The sequence below is a fragment of the Linepithema humile genome, chromosome 6 (assembly GCF_040581485.1).
Source record: "Linepithema humile isolate Giens D197 chromosome 6, Lhum_UNIL_v1.0, whole genome shotgun sequence".
Taxonomy (NCBI): Eukaryota; Metazoa; Arthropoda; class Insecta; order Hymenoptera; family Formicidae; genus Linepithema; species Linepithema humile.
This window is the reverse complement of record NC_090133.1, coordinates 1503112-1520195: the sequence shown is the minus strand read 5'-3', so window position 1 is coordinate 1520195 and position 17084 is coordinate 1503112. Positions and strand designations below refer to the sequence as shown.

At 41.9% G+C, this 17084-nt stretch overlaps 3 protein-coding genes across 13 annotated transcripts in view; 2 read left to right on the top strand and 1 right to left on the bottom strand.

The window, feature by feature from the left end:
• The window catches only part of MICAL-like (protein), a 98480-nt gene extending 88379 nt beyond the window's left edge, over positions 1 to 10101 (top strand). For 3 of the 6 annotated variants that reach the window (XM_067357198.1, XM_067357197.1, XM_067357196.1), the window contains 8 exons: positions 5869 to 6240; positions 6328 to 7634; positions 7703 to 7943; positions 8107 to 8436; positions 9022 to 9157; positions 9242 to 9470; positions 9576 to 9688; positions 9765 to 10101. In XM_067357198.1, the coding sequence (XP_067213299.1) occupies positions 5869 to 6240; positions 6328 to 7634; positions 7703 to 7943; positions 8107 to 8436; positions 9022 to 9157; positions 9242 to 9470; positions 9576 to 9688; positions 9765 to 9952 (2916 nt within the window). In that variant the 3' untranslated portion in view covers positions 9953 to 10101. Of the gene's footprint in view, positions 1 to 2; positions 2281 to 2398; positions 2453 to 5868; positions 6241 to 6327; positions 7635 to 7702; positions 7944 to 8106; positions 8437 to 9021; positions 9158 to 9241; positions 9471 to 9575; positions 9689 to 9764 lie in introns of those variants that run through there. The other 3 variants (XM_067357201.1, XM_067357200.1, XM_067357199.1) reach the window with 3 other exon arrangements.
• LOC105673085 (protein-lysine N-methyltransferase EEF2KMT) lies at positions 9989 to 13629 on the bottom strand. Of its 4 annotated transcripts, XM_067357253.1 has the most exons (10): positions 13492 to 13609; positions 13052 to 13150; positions 12666 to 12716; positions 12559 to 12588; positions 12234 to 12437; positions 11830 to 12039; positions 11611 to 11748; positions 11340 to 11528; positions 10362 to 10860; positions 9989 to 10269 (listed from the first exon to the last, which is right to left on the bottom strand). In XM_067357253.1, exons 6-10 carry the CDS (start codon positions 11917 to 11919, stop codon positions 10163 to 10165), a joined length of 1023 nt encoding a protein of 340 aa, XP_067213354.1. In that variant the 5' UTR covers positions 11920 to 12039; positions 12234 to 12437; positions 12559 to 12588; positions 12666 to 12716; positions 13052 to 13150; positions 13492 to 13609; the 3' UTR covers positions 9989 to 10162. The 4 variants fall into 4 exon arrangements, with proteins under 4 accessions (XP_067213354.1, XP_067213355.1, XP_067213353.1 ...); XM_067357254.1 differs by lacking the exon at positions 13052 to 13150 and having other exon boundaries at positions 13492 to 13629; XM_067357252.1 differs by having other exon boundaries at positions 12666 to 13150.
• A 346-nt stretch (positions 13630 to 13975) lies between these two features.
• LOC105673271 (uncharacterized) lies at positions 13976 to 17050 on the top strand. Of its 3 annotated transcripts, none has more exons than XM_012368793.2 (7): positions 13976 to 14117; positions 14527 to 14945; positions 15024 to 15244; positions 15317 to 15372; positions 15448 to 15667; positions 15742 to 15950; positions 16203 to 17050. In XM_012368793.2, the coding sequence occupies exons 1-7, from the start codon at positions 14050 to 14052 to the stop codon at positions 16279 to 16281; spliced, it is 1272 nt and encodes a 423-aa protein (XP_012224216.1). In that variant the 5' UTR covers positions 13976 to 14049; the 3' UTR covers positions 16282 to 17050. The 3 variants fall into 3 exon arrangements, with proteins under 3 accessions (XP_012224216.1, XP_067213338.1, XP_067213337.1); XM_067357237.1 differs by having other exon boundaries at positions 16156 to 17050; XM_067357236.1 differs by having other exon boundaries at positions 14527 to 15244.
• Positions 17051 to 17084: the final 34 nt, after the last annotated feature.

Genomic DNA, 17084 nt, shown 5'->3' with positions numbered 1-17084 from the left:
ATGAGCGTCATTATATCATTTTGTTCGTAGTAGTTACGTAAGTCGCGGGCTTTTCAGAGCTCCCTCAAGCTTTTCGCGGAGAACCATCGTGTGGTAACACGTTGAGTGCGACGATTAATAATTTCTTAAATTTATTCTTACGCGAGGACGTATAAGGAGTTGTTCTTGTAAATCGTTCGATTCCATTGTATAATTTATTTTCCACAAATGACATTGCAAAATTTTGACGATGTAAATCATGAAATATCTCATATCGCATTTGGAATGCGCACCGTAAACAAACTTCACACGTGCCAAGTCGAGCTTATGTCTTCAATACTCAACGTGTTAATCTTTCGCTCTTTATCTCTCTCTTTTTTTCGCCTCTCTCTCTCTCTCTCTCTCTCTCTTTAATCATGCATCGCGCATTCATTGCGAGAGCAGTCGATCGCACTGCGCTAATCATATTCAGACGCGCGAACAGACAGAAGGCGATTTTTCAGAATCGAATTTTGCATTCTTTTTCCCCGTCAAAATCGAAGCCGAGAATTCCAAGGAAAATCGATATATCGTGATTCCTCATTCCGCTCGACAAGCTCGTTCGTTCATACGCGATTTGCCTTGACAACGACGTCATCTCGCATTGCAACAACAAGTGTCGTCGTCGCGTTTGCGTAATCACGTGCGCATTATCGACACACAGGCGCGTCTCTCTTTCTTTCTTTTTTTATCACTCTTCTTCCATTATTTCGCTTAATGACCGGTCGAAGACGAGAGCGTAGGCGAGACGAGATAGTCCTGACGCACGTACACGCATAGTCGCACACGCACACCCTCGCACGAGAGAACGATCGGTTATGTTTTTCATATTTCCGCAGAAATCCATCCAGATTATGTGTGTGTTCGATGAAATTTAATAGCAATAAATAGACGTGATAGTGTGCAATGTGCCAAAGTGACGTTGTGTTACGTGAAATATTTTGTATCCTTAGCAGCTTTTGCGCTTGTGCGATTCGTAAAGATCACCGTGTAGCGTAAAGATTTGTCATGTTTATGTGAATTGTCATTCGTCGTCGTGTTCTTGTGGGACGAAGACTCGAGCGCGCGACACGTTTTTTCGGCTTTTGTTCGAGAAAGATTTGCGTCTCGAATCCTCGTAACGTGGTTTCGCGTGTTCTTCCGCGTCGTGAAAAACGACTGGAGGAAAGGTCACGGAGCGACGAGTCCTTCTCGACGAAGAAACGCCGCGGTTGGCGTGCGCGGTTTCTGTCCCGGAGATCCATTTGGCCGATGATTTCGCGGCCGGCAACGACCGCTTCTGTCAGTCATTCAAGCCCGCCTTCGTGATCCCTCCGGACTCTTCCTCGTGCTTGCCGCGTGTCCGCTATCGCTACTTAGGTCGATACGGACGGTCGTCCTTAATAAGCGGCTCGGAGGCTGTTGCATTTGCATTCGCCATTAACGGGGAGGGAAGTGACGCGCGTCGACAAATTTTCGAGCGAGTGAAGTAAGACGGTGGAGAAAATGCGCGCGGCCACACTCTTGCAACTCGTAAATTGCAACTCTCTCTCTCTCTCGTTCCTACAATTGAATAATCGCGCGCAAGCGAGACGTGGTTGCTCGAAAAGGGAACGCGAGCGCGGTCGACTCGCGAATTTCTTCAAGGTCTCCCGACAGCCGAGATTCGTTCTCCGTCATTTCCGTGTGGCCGCGAACTCGCGCGGCCTATCTCGGCGCGTCTCGTGCACACTATGGGAATGTTACTCGAGGCAGGAGTCACGCGATACGAAGTTACGATGACAATTCCGTCGACAGTGGTGAAATCGGCGCGCGTCAGCTCGCAAGTCGGCCGGAGCCAGCAGCAAAACGATGGTGTGCTGCGCGGCGCGTGTTACGAAACTCCGCCGGGTGGCGTCTAAGATACCGCGCGTATCGCTCGCGCGCGCTAATTACTCTTATCGCGCGACTTTCGTCGACCCACCATGCCGCCGTTTCCCCGCTTCGACTCATCGCGCAGTCCCGTCTATCCGCGAGCGATTCGCCAAGTTGACGGAATCGGAAACGGCTTGGAGCGATCATTGCGTACAAGCCGATTCGTCGGAGAGGAATAAACGCGTGCCACGCCGCGACGTGGCACGCTTGCTCGACGTCGTCGTCGGGTTTCGTTCATCGCGATTCGCGCACAATCGTCCCTCTGCAGTTAAAAGGCCAGCGCGGCGTGGATCGAAAAAAAGTTCGAGTTTCCTTCGTTGATCGAAAAAATAGGGATTAAGAAAAGCAAGCACGACTGAGGCACATACGGTAAGTATAGACGCGGATGATCCGCGCGTTAAATCAACGGGAACTGTCTGTCGCTCGTCCTCGCAATTGAAACATGCGTGTCAACATCCTTCTCTCATCGTTTATTTTTGTTCTCCAGGAGGAAAGCTTGGACTTAATGGGGCAATATAAACCTGAAATATTCTGCTAGAAGGTAATTCCGCTTTGTCGTTATTGTTTTGCTTGCTTATGGTTGATTGTGTTGGGTAACTGCATGCTAGCATGCTCCGAATCGCACGTACACTGTTCGTTGCGCGCGCGCGACACACACACACACACACACACAGACAGAGTGTGATTCGGAAAGGCGAGATTTTTCGCTAGATTGTGTCTACTTAATATCCTTCCGTTAATAACGATGCAAAAATAGAATTAGTAATCATATTCATAAAAAGAGACGAAAGAGAAAGAGAGTGAGGTTTACTCGTCGCCGGAATGTCTTATTACCGCTCGCAGAAATTGTTACGTTTCCTCGTGTCATGCCAGTTAACGACACTGACGAGCGCTTAAACGCTTATACTCGCCGTACGCTTGAAATTTTGCGATATACGACACACGCACGAGCCTTCATTGTCCAGTCATTCGATCCGTTTATACTCCATGGTCTTCAGCGACAGAGAATAATTTCCACGTCATGTTTCATGAAATTCGTTTTTTTTTTTTCGTTTTTTTTTTTTTTTTTTTTTTTTAATAGTTTGAAAGCACTGAAGAATTTCAATGAAATATAAATTGCGAATCAGTGCTGGGAAAAAGAGGTGCTTCAGAATAGAAGATGGTGAATAAATATTTTAGTTTCGCTAAAAAAGCTTCAACTGTAATAGCTTGAAGTATTATTGAAGTAAATAGCAACGTACATAAAACATACTGTTCTGAATTATATACATCATACTATCTCAAATTTATCAAGGAATATTTTTAACGCCAAACTATTTATAACACGCGGCTGATCGCTGATTTATACGAGGAATATATTTACGAGGTATTTCATTTTGAAATACATATTATTGGAGGAATGAATTGCATTGCATTTTCAAGGAAAGAATTTCACTTCATTATCTATTTCTATTTGTATCTTTAATAAATATAAAATAAAGAACAGGCATGGAAAATGGAAGAAAGATCATCGGATGAAGTAAACATTTCATTTTGGACAAATGTAATTTTAAATATTAAATATTATTCGCTTGTCGCGCATAAATACGAAATATTTATTTGCAGGCGGTGCTTTTTTATAATTACATTCTTTCGCTGAATTTATTTCCAGTGAATCTAAGCTGAAATTTTTCCCAGCGCTGACGGAGAAACCGCTGCGTCAAGTTTCTCGCGACCAAACCCGCTTGTTTCCATTCAAATAAACAACTTGCACAGATGCGCATCTCCGCGGATATATTTTTACATCTCGCCACACACACACACACACACACACACTGTACACTGTACTGGCTAAAAGAATCGATCGGGAAAACGATCGATCACCGTCAATCGACCGGGCTGGTAGCGCCTCGCACTTTTCCAGACGACTCGTCGCCCGTCAGCCTTCGCCGTAGCTCTCGCGGACGCCGTCGATCGAGCCCGGCCAATAAATTCCGACACCGGAAACGGCCGTCCGTAACGTTTCCGGGAGCGTCCGTCACGTGCCATTTTGAAAACTCAGAAACTCGCGTCTCGTGACTCTCGTGCTTTGCGTTTAAACGGCGAAGCTCGACGCCCGAGCAGAATTACATTCGCTTCGTACATCGCGGAGTCTAGTAAATGCTGAAGAGAGTAATTAATCATGAGCGGCGAGTCGCCGGAGCGCGACGTTCTATTTATATGTCATTGCCATTCGTTGCGTGTACCCGATACACGCACGCACGCACGCACGCACGCACGCACGCAATAGAAATCGGACGCGCGGTCAGCAGCCTTTCTGCCGTTCTCAGCTAGTTCCACGCAGTCGAATCGGTGGTTCTGTGTTCTGTTTCCCGTTGTACGCGAGAGACCACGATTAACGGTAAGAAAACATCGAAAATTCGCTTTCTCTCCGAGCTTTTTAAAATCCTGCGCAAAAAAAAAAGCTTGATCATAAAAGTGAAAAGACATTATTACAGAATGGCTCTAACGGCGGTTGAAAAAATTCTACGGGAAAGAAACAGCGAAATGTTGACGGCGGATTTAACGAAGCGTATCATCGACGTCACTTCGTCGCCGAACAACGACGAGTGAAATCGGTTAACACGTAATAACATCGCGTTTATCATGTCACGATCAAATTAATTAATCACTCGTTTAATATCCCTGGAAAATCAAATGTGCGATGCATAAACGGCGCGACGCGATAAGAGCTGGGCAAAAACGTGCATTTTCGACGGCGATCTGTTTTAATTAATCGCGATTAATCATATCGTCGGTATACTAATGCACTTATGATATCCGGCGCGTAATATTTAATACGCAAAGAGAAAGCGATCGCGATGGAAATCGCGGATTCTTTTTTGTCGCACGATCGATCGCGCCGCTTTATTTAACCGCCTATGGAAAACTCATGCACGTGGCGTCGATGAAAGTTTAATGGAGATCGATTTTGCGGTTAGCAACCTATCATCCATATAATTTTTCAGCCAAGGAATCGTTACACGGATATCACACGATCTCGCGCTCTGATCTCTCCGGACGCGACAAAGGCAGGCTCGACCTGATCGCCAAGTCGCTTATTTAATCAGTTTTCCCTCGCAGTGTGTAAATAAGTAATTAGCGTTTCGCAATTTGTTCGTAAAAAATCGTCTCGGTCGAGTAGATTTTTTTTATCACCATCGCTGACAGAGTAACGCTCGATGAAACGTCGATAACGCCGGAAAACTTTTGCAACGTGGAATATGTTAGCGGATGAGGCTTAGCGCATATAAAGAATTTCATGAGAATCTCTTTACGTCGCTCACGTCGATAGCTCGAAAGATCAAAGAGAAACTGCAGAAAGAATATTTGAAATGCGAGCGTCATTTTCTCGCAGTCATATTTTCCTACGAATTTCGCATGCATTTTATTTGTCCGCGACAGAAATTTCGCGTGACACCGTTTCTTTCTCTCGGCGCTTATTCCGCTTTTGCAATGCGACATTCTCGTCGCTACAGTTGTATGATATACGCGACCTGTTGTTGCGATACGACGGTGCCGCGGCGCCCTGCATAGGAGTCGCACGGTTCGATGCATTATTGGATTCGCCGGACACATTAGATGCATATTGCGATAATACGAGAGATATACGGCCAGGCCGCTATTGTGGAAATTCGCTAGCTGTGCAAAAGCGACGGCAAGAGGCCCGACACGAGGAGCTTTCGATATTCAATGGCTCGTTGCAAATGCGATCAACAATTTGCCAATATTCATCTCCAGTTTTGCGCGCGCTCTGCAAAGAGAATCGCAATTTCCGCCGCGATAATAATTTCGCGGGGTTTCGCCTTGAAAAAAGTTTCGCGCTTTCGCAATTGGGATCGTGCGTAAAAAAAAGTTTCGCTCGGAATGCATTCGCGGTGCAATCGCGCTGGTGGTGGTCTGCGTAAAATTGCGTGCACTGGGAATTTTATTTATCAGCGCCGGGAGAAGCGAAAAGGAACAACGACGAATAGCCTCGATGTGATGATGATGCAGGTGGGGTCGCGTCTGGGGATGCGGAGGGATCCGTGCGCCGCATGCGGGCTGCCAGTCTTCCTGGCGGAGAAGCTGCTGATAGCGCGCCTGCCTTATCACCGTACGTGCTTCCGGTGCGCCCGCTGCGGCAACCAGCTGACGCCGGGCAACTACTACGAGACCGAGGAGGGCCAGTACTGCTGCGAAACGTGTCCGGACGAGGAGGTGCCGCCGGCCGGCCTGCGACACAAGTACACCGAGCCGACAGCGATGTCCGGCGTGGAACGGAAGGAGCCGCCGAGGTCTCTCAGCGACGAGGAGAAGACGGAGAGAAAGGTCAGTTTTCCTCATCGGCCGAATAGGCGTCCTCGCGTTTGAAGGGGGAAAAAAAAATTAACCGTGCGAAATTTTTCTTATTCACAGGACGCGCGGAGCGTGTTGGAGAATGCCGCAGTGCCCGACTTGATCTCCCACACGTCGCAAATGCGCAAGAGCTTCATGGCCAGCCACCTTCTTTCCGAGAAGATCGACGAATCCGCTGCGAGAGATGCGAAGGCTATCGAGGCCGATTCCGATTATCGCGACGATGCGAAGAGCAGGATCGGCTCGGCATTCCCAGACGACGACGACGACGACGAGGATGAGGAGGAGGAGGAGGAGGAGGATGAGGAGGAGGAAGAAGAGGAGGAGGAGGGTGAAGAGGAGTCCGGCAGCTTGGCGACGGATTCCCCCGATATGGAGGAATCCAACGTCGAGCGATACGATGTACATAGCGCGTTAAATAGCTTAGACATTAAGAGCGACAAGGATCAACAATCGACTGCCATTTCATTCCATGACGTAGATAAGAGAAGAAGAGGAGAAGATACCAAAGAATCGCCGGGACGCGCCGGCGAACGAGTCAATCCCGAAGCGAGATTATCTTTGGTTCAGAGGAGGCTCCAAATGTTTGAGTCGCGGGACAGAAAGGATGACGTCGAGAGGGAAGACCGGAGTGTGACGGACGGTCCGACGGCTCGGGACGATTCCTGGGACCGGGCGCCGGACGTTCTTCGAACGAACGAGGAGAAATGTCCGGAGGAGAAACGGGACTCGACGAGCGACAGTACCGAGAAACGTGAGAACAACTTCGAGAACGTCGGCAAAGAGCGGAAAGTGGAGGACTCGAGGATCACGAGTATCGAGAGACGCGAGGAGAGCTTCTCGAAGAATTCGACGCAGACGAATAACGAGGAGCGTCTCGACAAGCAGCCTGAGAGAAGCTCGCGAGCCAGGAGTATCGAAAGACGAAAAGACGAGAGGTCCTCGTGCGAAGATCCCGCGGGAAGCGACGTGCTGACCGCGAAGGCTATCGATTTGAGCGACGGCAAGGATTATCCGGAGGGCCTGAATCCCTTCAACAGCGACGAGGAAGACAGCGCTGTAGGCGACACGCTGCGGACCGCGATAAACAGTTCGAGGAGCGACAAAATGTCGACGAATCCGTTCGACAGCGAGGACGAGGACGTCGAGGAGCACGAATTGCCGAGGCCAGCGGCCAGGAGCAGGATGGAGAACTGGAGAGCCTCCACCGGGACACCCACGACCAAGCGTGTTCTCGCCGCACCGCAAATTAATCTCAATCCATTCTGGAGCGACGACGAGGAGGAGGGAGAGCGCGATAGCGATGAGGAGAGACGGGACAGAACGCCGCAAGGAAGTGCGCCCGTTCCGAAACCGCGCACTATCAAGTAAGTTTGTGCATTATTGCAGCGACACTCGAGAACAGCACTAATCTCCTTTTGTCTTACGCGAGCAGGACCACACCGGAGGCGGTGAGCGTCGCGGTGTCGCGTAGAGCCGATCTGAATCGCGGAGGGCAATACGCGTCCAATAGCTCATTAACCAGCTCTGAATCGACCACAACTCCCGGTGGAACGTACAGGAAGAAAAAGCCGCCCGCGCCGCAACCGCCGGCCACGAGGGAATTGTTTCCGTCCGATCAGCGCGAGTCGCCTGCGCGAAAATCAACGTGCGATAGCACATCGCTCTCGTATCATGTAAGTATTCGGTATACTCGAGAGTGTTTGATCTGATTTTATTCTCCGATACACTTGAAGTCAATTCTATTGAATATAGAATCAGGTTTGTTGTAGATGTGCATATAAATTTCCAAGAAAGAATCAGGCTTTTATAATTTGATCCCTTTTTGATTGATGAAAGAACTCATCGCCTCGCACGACGCCACGGGCTCGGAAAAGTAAACCGGCACCTCCGCCGCCAATGCCGACCAGCACACCGGTATCGATTGGCAGCGCATTGAGCTTCGACGAATCTCCCATAATCAAGCTTCACGGCACCGACGATGATCTGAACATGTGGGAGGACCAGAAGACCAATAAAGATGAAGCGAATCGAAATAGGCAGAGCTTGAGCGGCGTCTCGTGCGCCGACAGTCTCTCCTACAAGTCTTACGCTGATAAGAGCGTGCAAGGGAAATGGAAGAGGAAAAAGGGCCCCGCCCCGCCTCGGCCAACTCCGCACAGGAGAAAGGTATAATCCTTCTCGCGTAATATGTTATGATTGCACGAGTGCACCTTGTGCTAGTTTCTTCCTGTTTAATTTTTAACCTCTTAACGCGTAAAATACATAAATTGTTTTAACACGTTCAACCCGATGCACAATTTTCTATGCTTTTTATTGGATGGCGCGGAACGAGATATCGGAGCTTCTTAGTGTTTAGTATTGATACGATTGCTTCTCTCTATTGTTGTATTCTTATGCATATTTTGCAAAATTATGCATATTATTTGAATAATTGTTTAGGTAGACAATAAAAATGATGCATTTTATAAGGAATTACTATATTTTTTTTTATTCATTACATCCCTATTTTTCCATTTGTAAGACTATATGTAAATTCAATTTTTAAATATAAAATTATTATCTTTTATCGATGCAGTTGTAATTTATGATTAACGATAATAGTTGAATCAACGTTTCACAGACATGCGAATACTAAATATATGGCACTCTGATTCACCAGTGGATCAAGTCGGGTTGAATATGTTAAACATTGAGACCTTCAAAGCCTTTGATGAGTGGAAAAAGTTTCAAGCGACACAATTTTAATTGCAGATCAAAGTGATATCTATGAAAGACGTGAAATTAGAATTAGATGAAATAGAATTGCAACAGCAAGGCTTGGAGAGGCAAGGTGTACGATTGGAGCAGCTGATACGAGATAAATGCGAATCCGGATCCAGAACAGAAGGTAAAACAAAAAATAACGCACGCGGTATGAGAATTCACGTGCGTAAACACGTAATTAACGATTGATCGATAACGTAATTTACAGATTCCTCACTCGGCATAGACGTGGAGGAACTAGTTTTAGAGTTGTTCGCGCTAGTGAACGAGAAAAATGAACTATTTAGAAGGCAGGCCGAATTAATGTTACTGCGGAGGCAGCAAAGATTAGAGGAAGAGCACGCTGAAGTGGAGTATCAAATACGATGTCTCATGTGCCAACCGGAAGCTACAAAAACAGACTTCGATAAACAGAGAGAAGAAGCATTGATACAAAGGTATCCAGTTTTGAAAGTGTGCAGAACTTGAAAAAATCTATGCGCGTACAACATTTAAAAATTGAAAGCGCACAAACGTGTGAATAATATTTTTTCAATTTATAGGTTAGTGCAAATCGTCGAGAGACGAAATGAAATTGTCGAATGCTTGGAAATGGATCGCCGGAGGGAAGTGGAAGAGGATAAGAGCATAAATAAACATATGGGCTTATTTGCTGGTAGGTTAACAAGATGGATTTATTTGAGGTGTGAAATATGATATTTCTCTCTATCGGATTATCGTTTATCTTTTAGCGAGAAATAAGAACGATCTATCGAGCAGAGATAACGATTCTTCTAACACGGGGAAAACGAAGAAAGGGAAGATAAAGGAAAAATTGAAAGAAAAGAAGTCGAAAAAAGCTGCGAAGAAGGACGCTGATAAGGATGTAGATGAGACTGAGGTGAAACTCAAACGTCATAATAAACGAAAGTGGTTTTGAGTTGTTACAGTGTTAACAGTTAACGATTACAATAAATACGTATAAAATATTTTGTATTTAATACTTTTATACATATTTTTAACACTTTGTTATTTATATATGTAGGAATTTATGCTAAAGTTATTAATAAAATCGCCTGTTTAATTGCACGACTTCGTACAATTGTACAAATTATTTAGTAGCTAAGTAATTTACAAATTTGGGAATATGTCAGATCTTCTGCAGAATCTTCAATATCCGAACGGATGCATCAATTGATTGTATCGAGATGGTTGATCTTGGTGGGATACATTCTTCAAACACAAGATTGTAATTTCCTGAAATCAGTCAAATCACATTTCTCTTATATGATATTCTCTCCAAATAAAGCTTTCTTGGTTCGCAGCATAGAATACAGTGATTAAAGTACCCAATTGTTTCAAGAACTGTGCAATCGTATCTTCGTTACGAACTGTTGCAGCAAAAACAGCATAATTATTTGACGTTATAAGATGTTTCAGTCCTAATGTCAATGATGCAAATGAATCGCTTTCATACAAAATATCGGCGGCAATAATGACGTCGGGCTCTGACAAGCTCTTTGTCATATATTCATTGATATCCTCCCATCTCAACTCCACTACTTGAACGTTGCTACGTTGATATTTTAACTGCAACTTAATCCTTGACGTTGTGTCGCGCACGTCCAGTGACTTGCGCTGCTCGCTTGACAGAAAATTGAGTTTTATGTTCTCACAGAGCATATCGAGCACTGTCGGATGATAATCAGAGAAAACATATTGCTTTGGAGAGCATAAACTGATAACGTTCATACCAGTTTGCCCGACTCCACAACCAAGTTCCAACACATTTTTTCCATAAAACTGTTCCGTATTTTCTGCACACCATTCGCTTAACACTAAGCCACCCTGTCAGTCGTAATAGAAAATGTTTAACTTCTAGAAGCATTTATGTTATAAATGTTTGTATAAATAGAAACATACTTTTAAAGGGAGTTTCTACTTAAAGAGTTCACAAAAAATTTTTTTTTGCATTTTTTAAATCTTTTATATGTGTAAATATGTGTGTAAAGAGATTTTTTGGAAACTCGGAAAATTTTTGAAGTTAGAACAAGACGTAAATTCCGTGCGCTTGGAGCGTAAATATACAATCTTCTTTCCGGTTTGAATCTGTCGAAAGGTCGTTCAACTCGTCTTTTTGTACCTGCGCTCCGAGCGCACGGATTTTATCTCTACGCCTTGTTCCACGCAATAGCGTCTAACTTCGAAGATTTTTCGAATTCCCCAAATATTTTAAAATGATTAATTCATTAAAGAATAATAAGGAAATAATTTTAAAATATCATTACAATAATTGCAAAATATCATCACAGGAAATAAAAACATACCTGCCAGCTACATAAACCTGTAGTCCCTTTAGAAATCATGTTTGTACTCTCCTTTAGTGTAATGCAATTTAATGTTCCATTTTCTAATAAAAAATGACGATAATGCACATCCTCTTCATCTGGCAATGATAGTAATTGACAATACGTCACATATAAATCATCGTAAACTTCATTGTCGCTTTCCTTTATCTGAATTACATGTAATGAATGAAAGAAAATAAATTTTTTAGCTTGTCAAATCAATACTGTTCTTGCAAAGTTTTAAACATACTTTTTGCATAAGTAATTTTAAAAATGCTCTCTGATACGACGTTTTAATTGGATATTGTTTAATTAAGTCATTGTTTATTGTACCGTCTAAAATTTGCTTCTGAATATCTAAAGTAAGAGTAAAATCTCTGCGGCCATCCTGTAAAAATATGTTTTAAAATATATTAAACTTGATCATCCAGTAATCACAGAAATAGTAAGAACTTAGTAATTTACATACCATAAAGTCTATTTTGTTTATCGCAGTACAGCAAAGGAATTGCTTCGTTAAATAGCTTATATTATTATCATAACTCATATTGCCATCCATTAAGTTAGTTTAAATTCTACTAGAGCTTAATATTTCATCCGATGTACGATGTCGATTAAGAAAATGTTTTCTGTAGGTGAACGACTCCAGATTATAAACGCAGCTCCGATAGTGGAAAAACTGAACACAAATGAGAACAACGAACATATGTACTTCAGATAATAAAAGAATGTAGAAAATTCCTTGGTGGGCTGTATAAAATCTTCACAGAGATTATATGTAGTCCATTGCTCATGAAATCGTTAAAACCATTAAACTAGAGTGTATTTTTTTTTTTTTAGATAATCTTCAACAAATCCTTGGCTTCAACAAACCTATATATAGGGCGTCGTCACCTAGTAGGAGCTTGTGCGCGTTTGTCGTTCTTAGAGTTTGTTAGTCGCCTTACTAACTGTATCATTTCGTATCACTGGTAGATCTTGGATTTGCTGAGGCTTAATTTGCAAATCAACGACAATCCTATATTCAAGATGCGTTCCATCATGCATGTTGTCGCTGTAGCTTTGATATATTCATTGCTGCAAACAGGTAAATATATATACATTAACATAGGCTTTGCTCATTTATCATTTGTAACTGTATTTTACATTTTCTAGTTAATTGATATATGATTTCTCACTTTTCTAGCGCTATACTTACCCAAAATAGAAAAATCCTCTTCATGCTAGTCTGTGAATAATATGTGATATCATATGTGTTAATATAATATTGAATTTCAAATATTTTAGTTACGAGCGACGACTTACTAGGGTTCGAAGTATATAAATTTTTTGGTGACGTTGCACAATTAACGTGTACTGTTAAAGGAAACAAAACTGAAGTATTGGCAAATGCTTATTGGCAGAAGACCGACTCAAATGGTTCAGTAATATATAATGTAACAAGTACATATGACAGACACATCGTTTGGTTTGATGAGTATAGTATAACTTTAGGGGTAAGATTTTATTAAAATAATCCCAATTTGAAGATCTATTCGTTACATGATGTTTTTAATATGAAATTAACATTCGTTATTTTTTAGATTAAAGACTTAGAAGAAACAGATAGCGGATGGTACGAATGTAAAGTATTCTTCAATGAGACCAATACAATGAATAGCGTAAACGTGAAATTGATAGTTGAACCGAACCCTCATTTGCCAACAGCTTTCCAGCGATTAAGGTCTGAACTTATCACTAGCTGGAAACGATTTATGTATTCAATTATTTCTGCATTTCGAGAGTTATATCTGAAAGAGATAGATTATGAGACTCATGATATATGATATATGAGTCACATCTGGCATAAGTAGCCATACACATTATAACAATTATATATCCTAATATGTGCTATGGATATAATAATATTAGTGAATAAGTATTATAAACTTTTCTTCAAATACTTGTTTATATCACAAGTTTATCTCAGTTTATCATTTGGAACTATATGTGTAATGTACTAAATCATTTGTGTGGAACATAATAAAATGTTATAAAAAATATTTTTTCTTCAGTTATACATTATACTCTCCATTTCACAATTTGAAAGACTTGCTGATCGTTTAAGAAAAATATAAGGATTTATACTCACCTTTACAACTTGTGAATTGTTATTACAAAGCATCCACCAGCAGCAAGGATACGACATAACTGCATAACCAATATGTTTAGATGTCACTCGTGTGAGCGGTTTTTTATTTTTTTTTTAGTTTTTTTTTTTTTTTTTTTTTTTTTTTTTTTTTTTTCCCCCGATCATGTGACCTGCCGCCATTTTTAACGGTGAAAATCCAGTATCGTATACTACAATTAGAGAGTCCCGAACATGTTTTTTCAGAAATTTTATTTTGGGTTTATTTAAATATTTAAGCGTGTGGAAAATTGAAAAATTGTGGTCGATCAAAGTTTAGTCTATTTCTGACTCACGGATTCTACACTAACACATTCGTAAATTACACCCGATTGGTATAACCCGGCTCAACCAGATCAATGGTGGATGCGTACAGGAAACCTGCGTAACTTCTCCGCCGCCTGTCGAGTGAACGTACTAGTTACACTGTTGTAACGTCCGTAACCTGAAATTACTTGGTTCTTCGATTTGGTTTGATTCGCTTGTGTGTTCGCGTTTTCAGTACGATCGAATTATTACGGTATGGCTGATGCCCTAAGTTTAGATGACATAATTAAAAAGTCGAAAACACCAGGAATGAGAGGCAGAGGGTGAGAATTTTTATCTAGTTGACCGGTGGAGTTTCGTTAGGTTTCATTCTTTTGCTGTGATTCTATAACCTTCACAATTACGTTTACTCTGACCGAGAAAACTTTTATTACGTCAACGTTCCTTGGTCAAATTTTTATCTGGATTAATGAATGTTCAATAATTTCGTTGCAAAATCGTCCGAATGGATTAGCACGCATGAATATTACAGACCTAAGCAACTCAAGAATGAAATCTCCGCTGTTCGAACTTTTTTACTAATTGTACAGTATGTTTGTGTAATTTCGTGCAAATATACAGTTTTGAATAAAATGTAAGGAGTTAGATCTGCACGTCTTTTTGCAATAATCTTATTTCACTACCGGTAAAAAGAATAAAAGTAAAAAAATTAATATTGCATAATTTGCACAGGGTACGAAGAGGACTGAGCAGAGGCTCTCGCATGAATGGTTCTGTAAGAGGACGCGGCTCACATGTGATTAAAGATGCACGGTTTAAAATAATACAGAAGAATCGTGAAAAACTGACCGACGCTAGAGACAAGCTGGCGGAAATAGCGAAACAGAGCGATGCGAGACTCAAGTTAGACAAGATTCGTGCGTCTCAGTATAAGAAGATAGATGCGCAGATTCCCGGAATTTCACGTAAAACTGGTCGAAATGGCAGGCTGTCGTTATCAACGAACAAAGTACCACCCTTGATGCCGCATGCTTTACCACCAAATATACCAAACAATTACATGCCACCTCCTACAAGAGCGGTGGGCTATAGACCAGCTTCCCTTTCTGAACCGCATTACTTAGGAGATATGAGTATGGATTATACTAACGGTATGTGTAACTATATGCGAATCGTGCACATCGATGAAAACATTAAAATAGCTACTTATGCCAAGCGATCTTTTCTAGATTATCTAATGGATTCCCCTTCATTGAGAAGAACTGTGAGTAACGAATATGCACCGACACCACCACCCCCACCTCCTGTGTTCAGTATTAATCCGACTTCTCCTTACACTTGGGTGAAGCCTGCGAGCAGCAATGCGGCTAGGATTCCGGCTCGAAAATCTGACATGGAAAGGGAACGAGAGAGACAGAGAGATTATAAACTCGTTGTACGCTCCGCGATGGTAAATAATCTTGTAAAAACGATTCTGCGCGAACTTCTTATGCAAGTTCTTCAACTTATGTTATCATTGTAGACGAAGACTGCTTCCCCTCCTTATAAAGAAGACTGGAGTTTTGGCACAAAGTCGAGGTGAACATTCGTGGCAATAAGTTTTGCAGAAAATTGTTAAAGAGTCAACCGATTGATTTATGACTCTGATTACAGAACAATTCTAGCGGAGGAAACAACAGATTCCAAGTACTACGAATCCAGAAGTCTTCGAGATATGGGGATTAAATCGCGTCTTGAGTCATCCGCGAATAAATCGAGGACAATAAGCGCTTTATCGCGACCGAAAGTAACTTCCAGTTCATCAACGCAGTCGACAGGCTATCGAATTGTAGTGTCCAACTTGCAAGCGAACGTCACGCAGGAGGATATCAAGGTGCGGTGCAAACATTTCTGGGCAATTTTTTTCTGAAAACGTTTGTATTCATAAAAAAATATCGTTCTTCGCAGGAGTTATTCGAAGACGTTGGAGAACTGCTCGTATCGAGATTAGTGCGTCCAGGAACGGCGGAAGTGATCTACAAGACGCTGAAAGACGCGACTAAAGCTGTGGAAACTTATCACAATCGACAATTGGATGGTCATCCAATGAAATGTCTTCTTGTTAATCCGCGACCAAAAAATAATCCAACTGGACCAGCTGTTCGTTCTCTCACTGAGTGAGTAGTAAAATCTTTCCGTGTACAAAACAATATGCTGCGCGCGATATTGTGTTCTACTGCATGTCGAATATGAAAGAATAATACAGTTCTTTCAATCGATAGTGCATGGAACCCTAATTTTTCGCCTTTAACGCTACAATTTAAGCAGAAACTAACTGAGAGTAAAAAAAAATAATTATCTTAATTGTTATGTCTTTTAAAGGAAGACGACAAAATCTTTTTCTTCACGACGAAATTTCTCTTTCATAGGTCGAGGCGCAGTGTCAGCTCAAGTTATGTACAGCCGAGTTTAGGAGCGGTGCATCGCGCGTTATTCGATGATTCTTAATCGAATGTTTGTGCACATCTTTTTTGATATAAGTTAATACTAAGATATGTCATGTACATGTAACAGATATGCAACATAATATTAGGGCAGCGAATGGAGAGAAAACAAAATGCAGGTTGCGTATCTGTGGAACACGCACGTTTACACGTGCGCAAATCGAATTCCCAACTGCAAGTCTATCAATAAACTTGTACCACTCATCATTATTATCTTCAGTCTATGCGGTCTATACAGTCAGCTAACACTGGAACGTCTGTAGATTGTTCTTGTTATTTTTGGATCACTTTTATTACGCTTTGTTTTTCATCTGCATTTTTGTTTCTCCGGGTGTATTATTTAAAAGTAATAAATTATATCGAATTGAAAATGTTCAAAGGACAAAGGGCCTTCGTTTCTTACGCGGCAGGTGATGAAAAAATTTAGGCGTTCTGGTGTTCTGGTGTTCTGTTAAAATAGAGAAAAAAAAAAAAAAAAAGACTTACACTAGTAGAACTGTCAAAATCGTATATCGGGTGCAAGTTATCTCTTGTACATTTAACATGTCGGAATAAAATGGTATTCACTCATATCTTTTATCGATGTTTTGTCCACAGGAAAGAATCTAATAGATTTTTATGTAAGTATATTCATGAATATAATCAATTGGATGATTTGTATATGATTTTTATAGCATTAAGTTTTCAGTGGCTGTACTGAATTACATATTTCTGCATGTTCTTATAGCAAGGTATATAGAAGTAAATACGAAATAAATTTTCTTTCTCATCGACGATCCGATCCATAGTATTTTTATTGCATATTCG

Excerpts from the sequence above, each read along its gene's own strand:
- LOC105673271 (XM_067357236.1), top strand. The coding sequence starts at position 14,050 with ATGGCTGATGCCCTAAGTTTAGATGACATAATTAAAAAGTCGAAAACA. Across the intron at positions 14,118-14,526 it reads CCAGGAATGAGAGGCAGAGG|GGTACGAAGAGGACTGAGCA; the intron begins GTGAGAATTTTT and ends TAATTTGCACAG. Across the intron at positions 15,373-15,447 it reads AGTTTTGGCACAAAGTCGAG|AACAATTCTAGCGGAGGAAA; the intron begins GTGAACATTCGT and ends CTCTGATTACAG.
- LOC105673085 (XM_067357254.1), bottom strand. The coding sequence starts at position 11,919 with ATGGATGGCAATATGAGTTATGATAATAATATAAGCTATTTAACGAAG. Across the intron at positions 11,749-11,829 it reads TAAACAAAATAGACTTTATG|GATGGCCGCAGAGATTTTAC; the intron begins GTATGTAAATTA and ends ATATTTTTACAG. Across the intron at positions 11,529-11,610 it reads TAAAATTACTTATGCAAAAA|ATAAAGGAAAGCGACAATGA; the intron begins GTATGTTTAAAA and ends CATGTAATTCAG.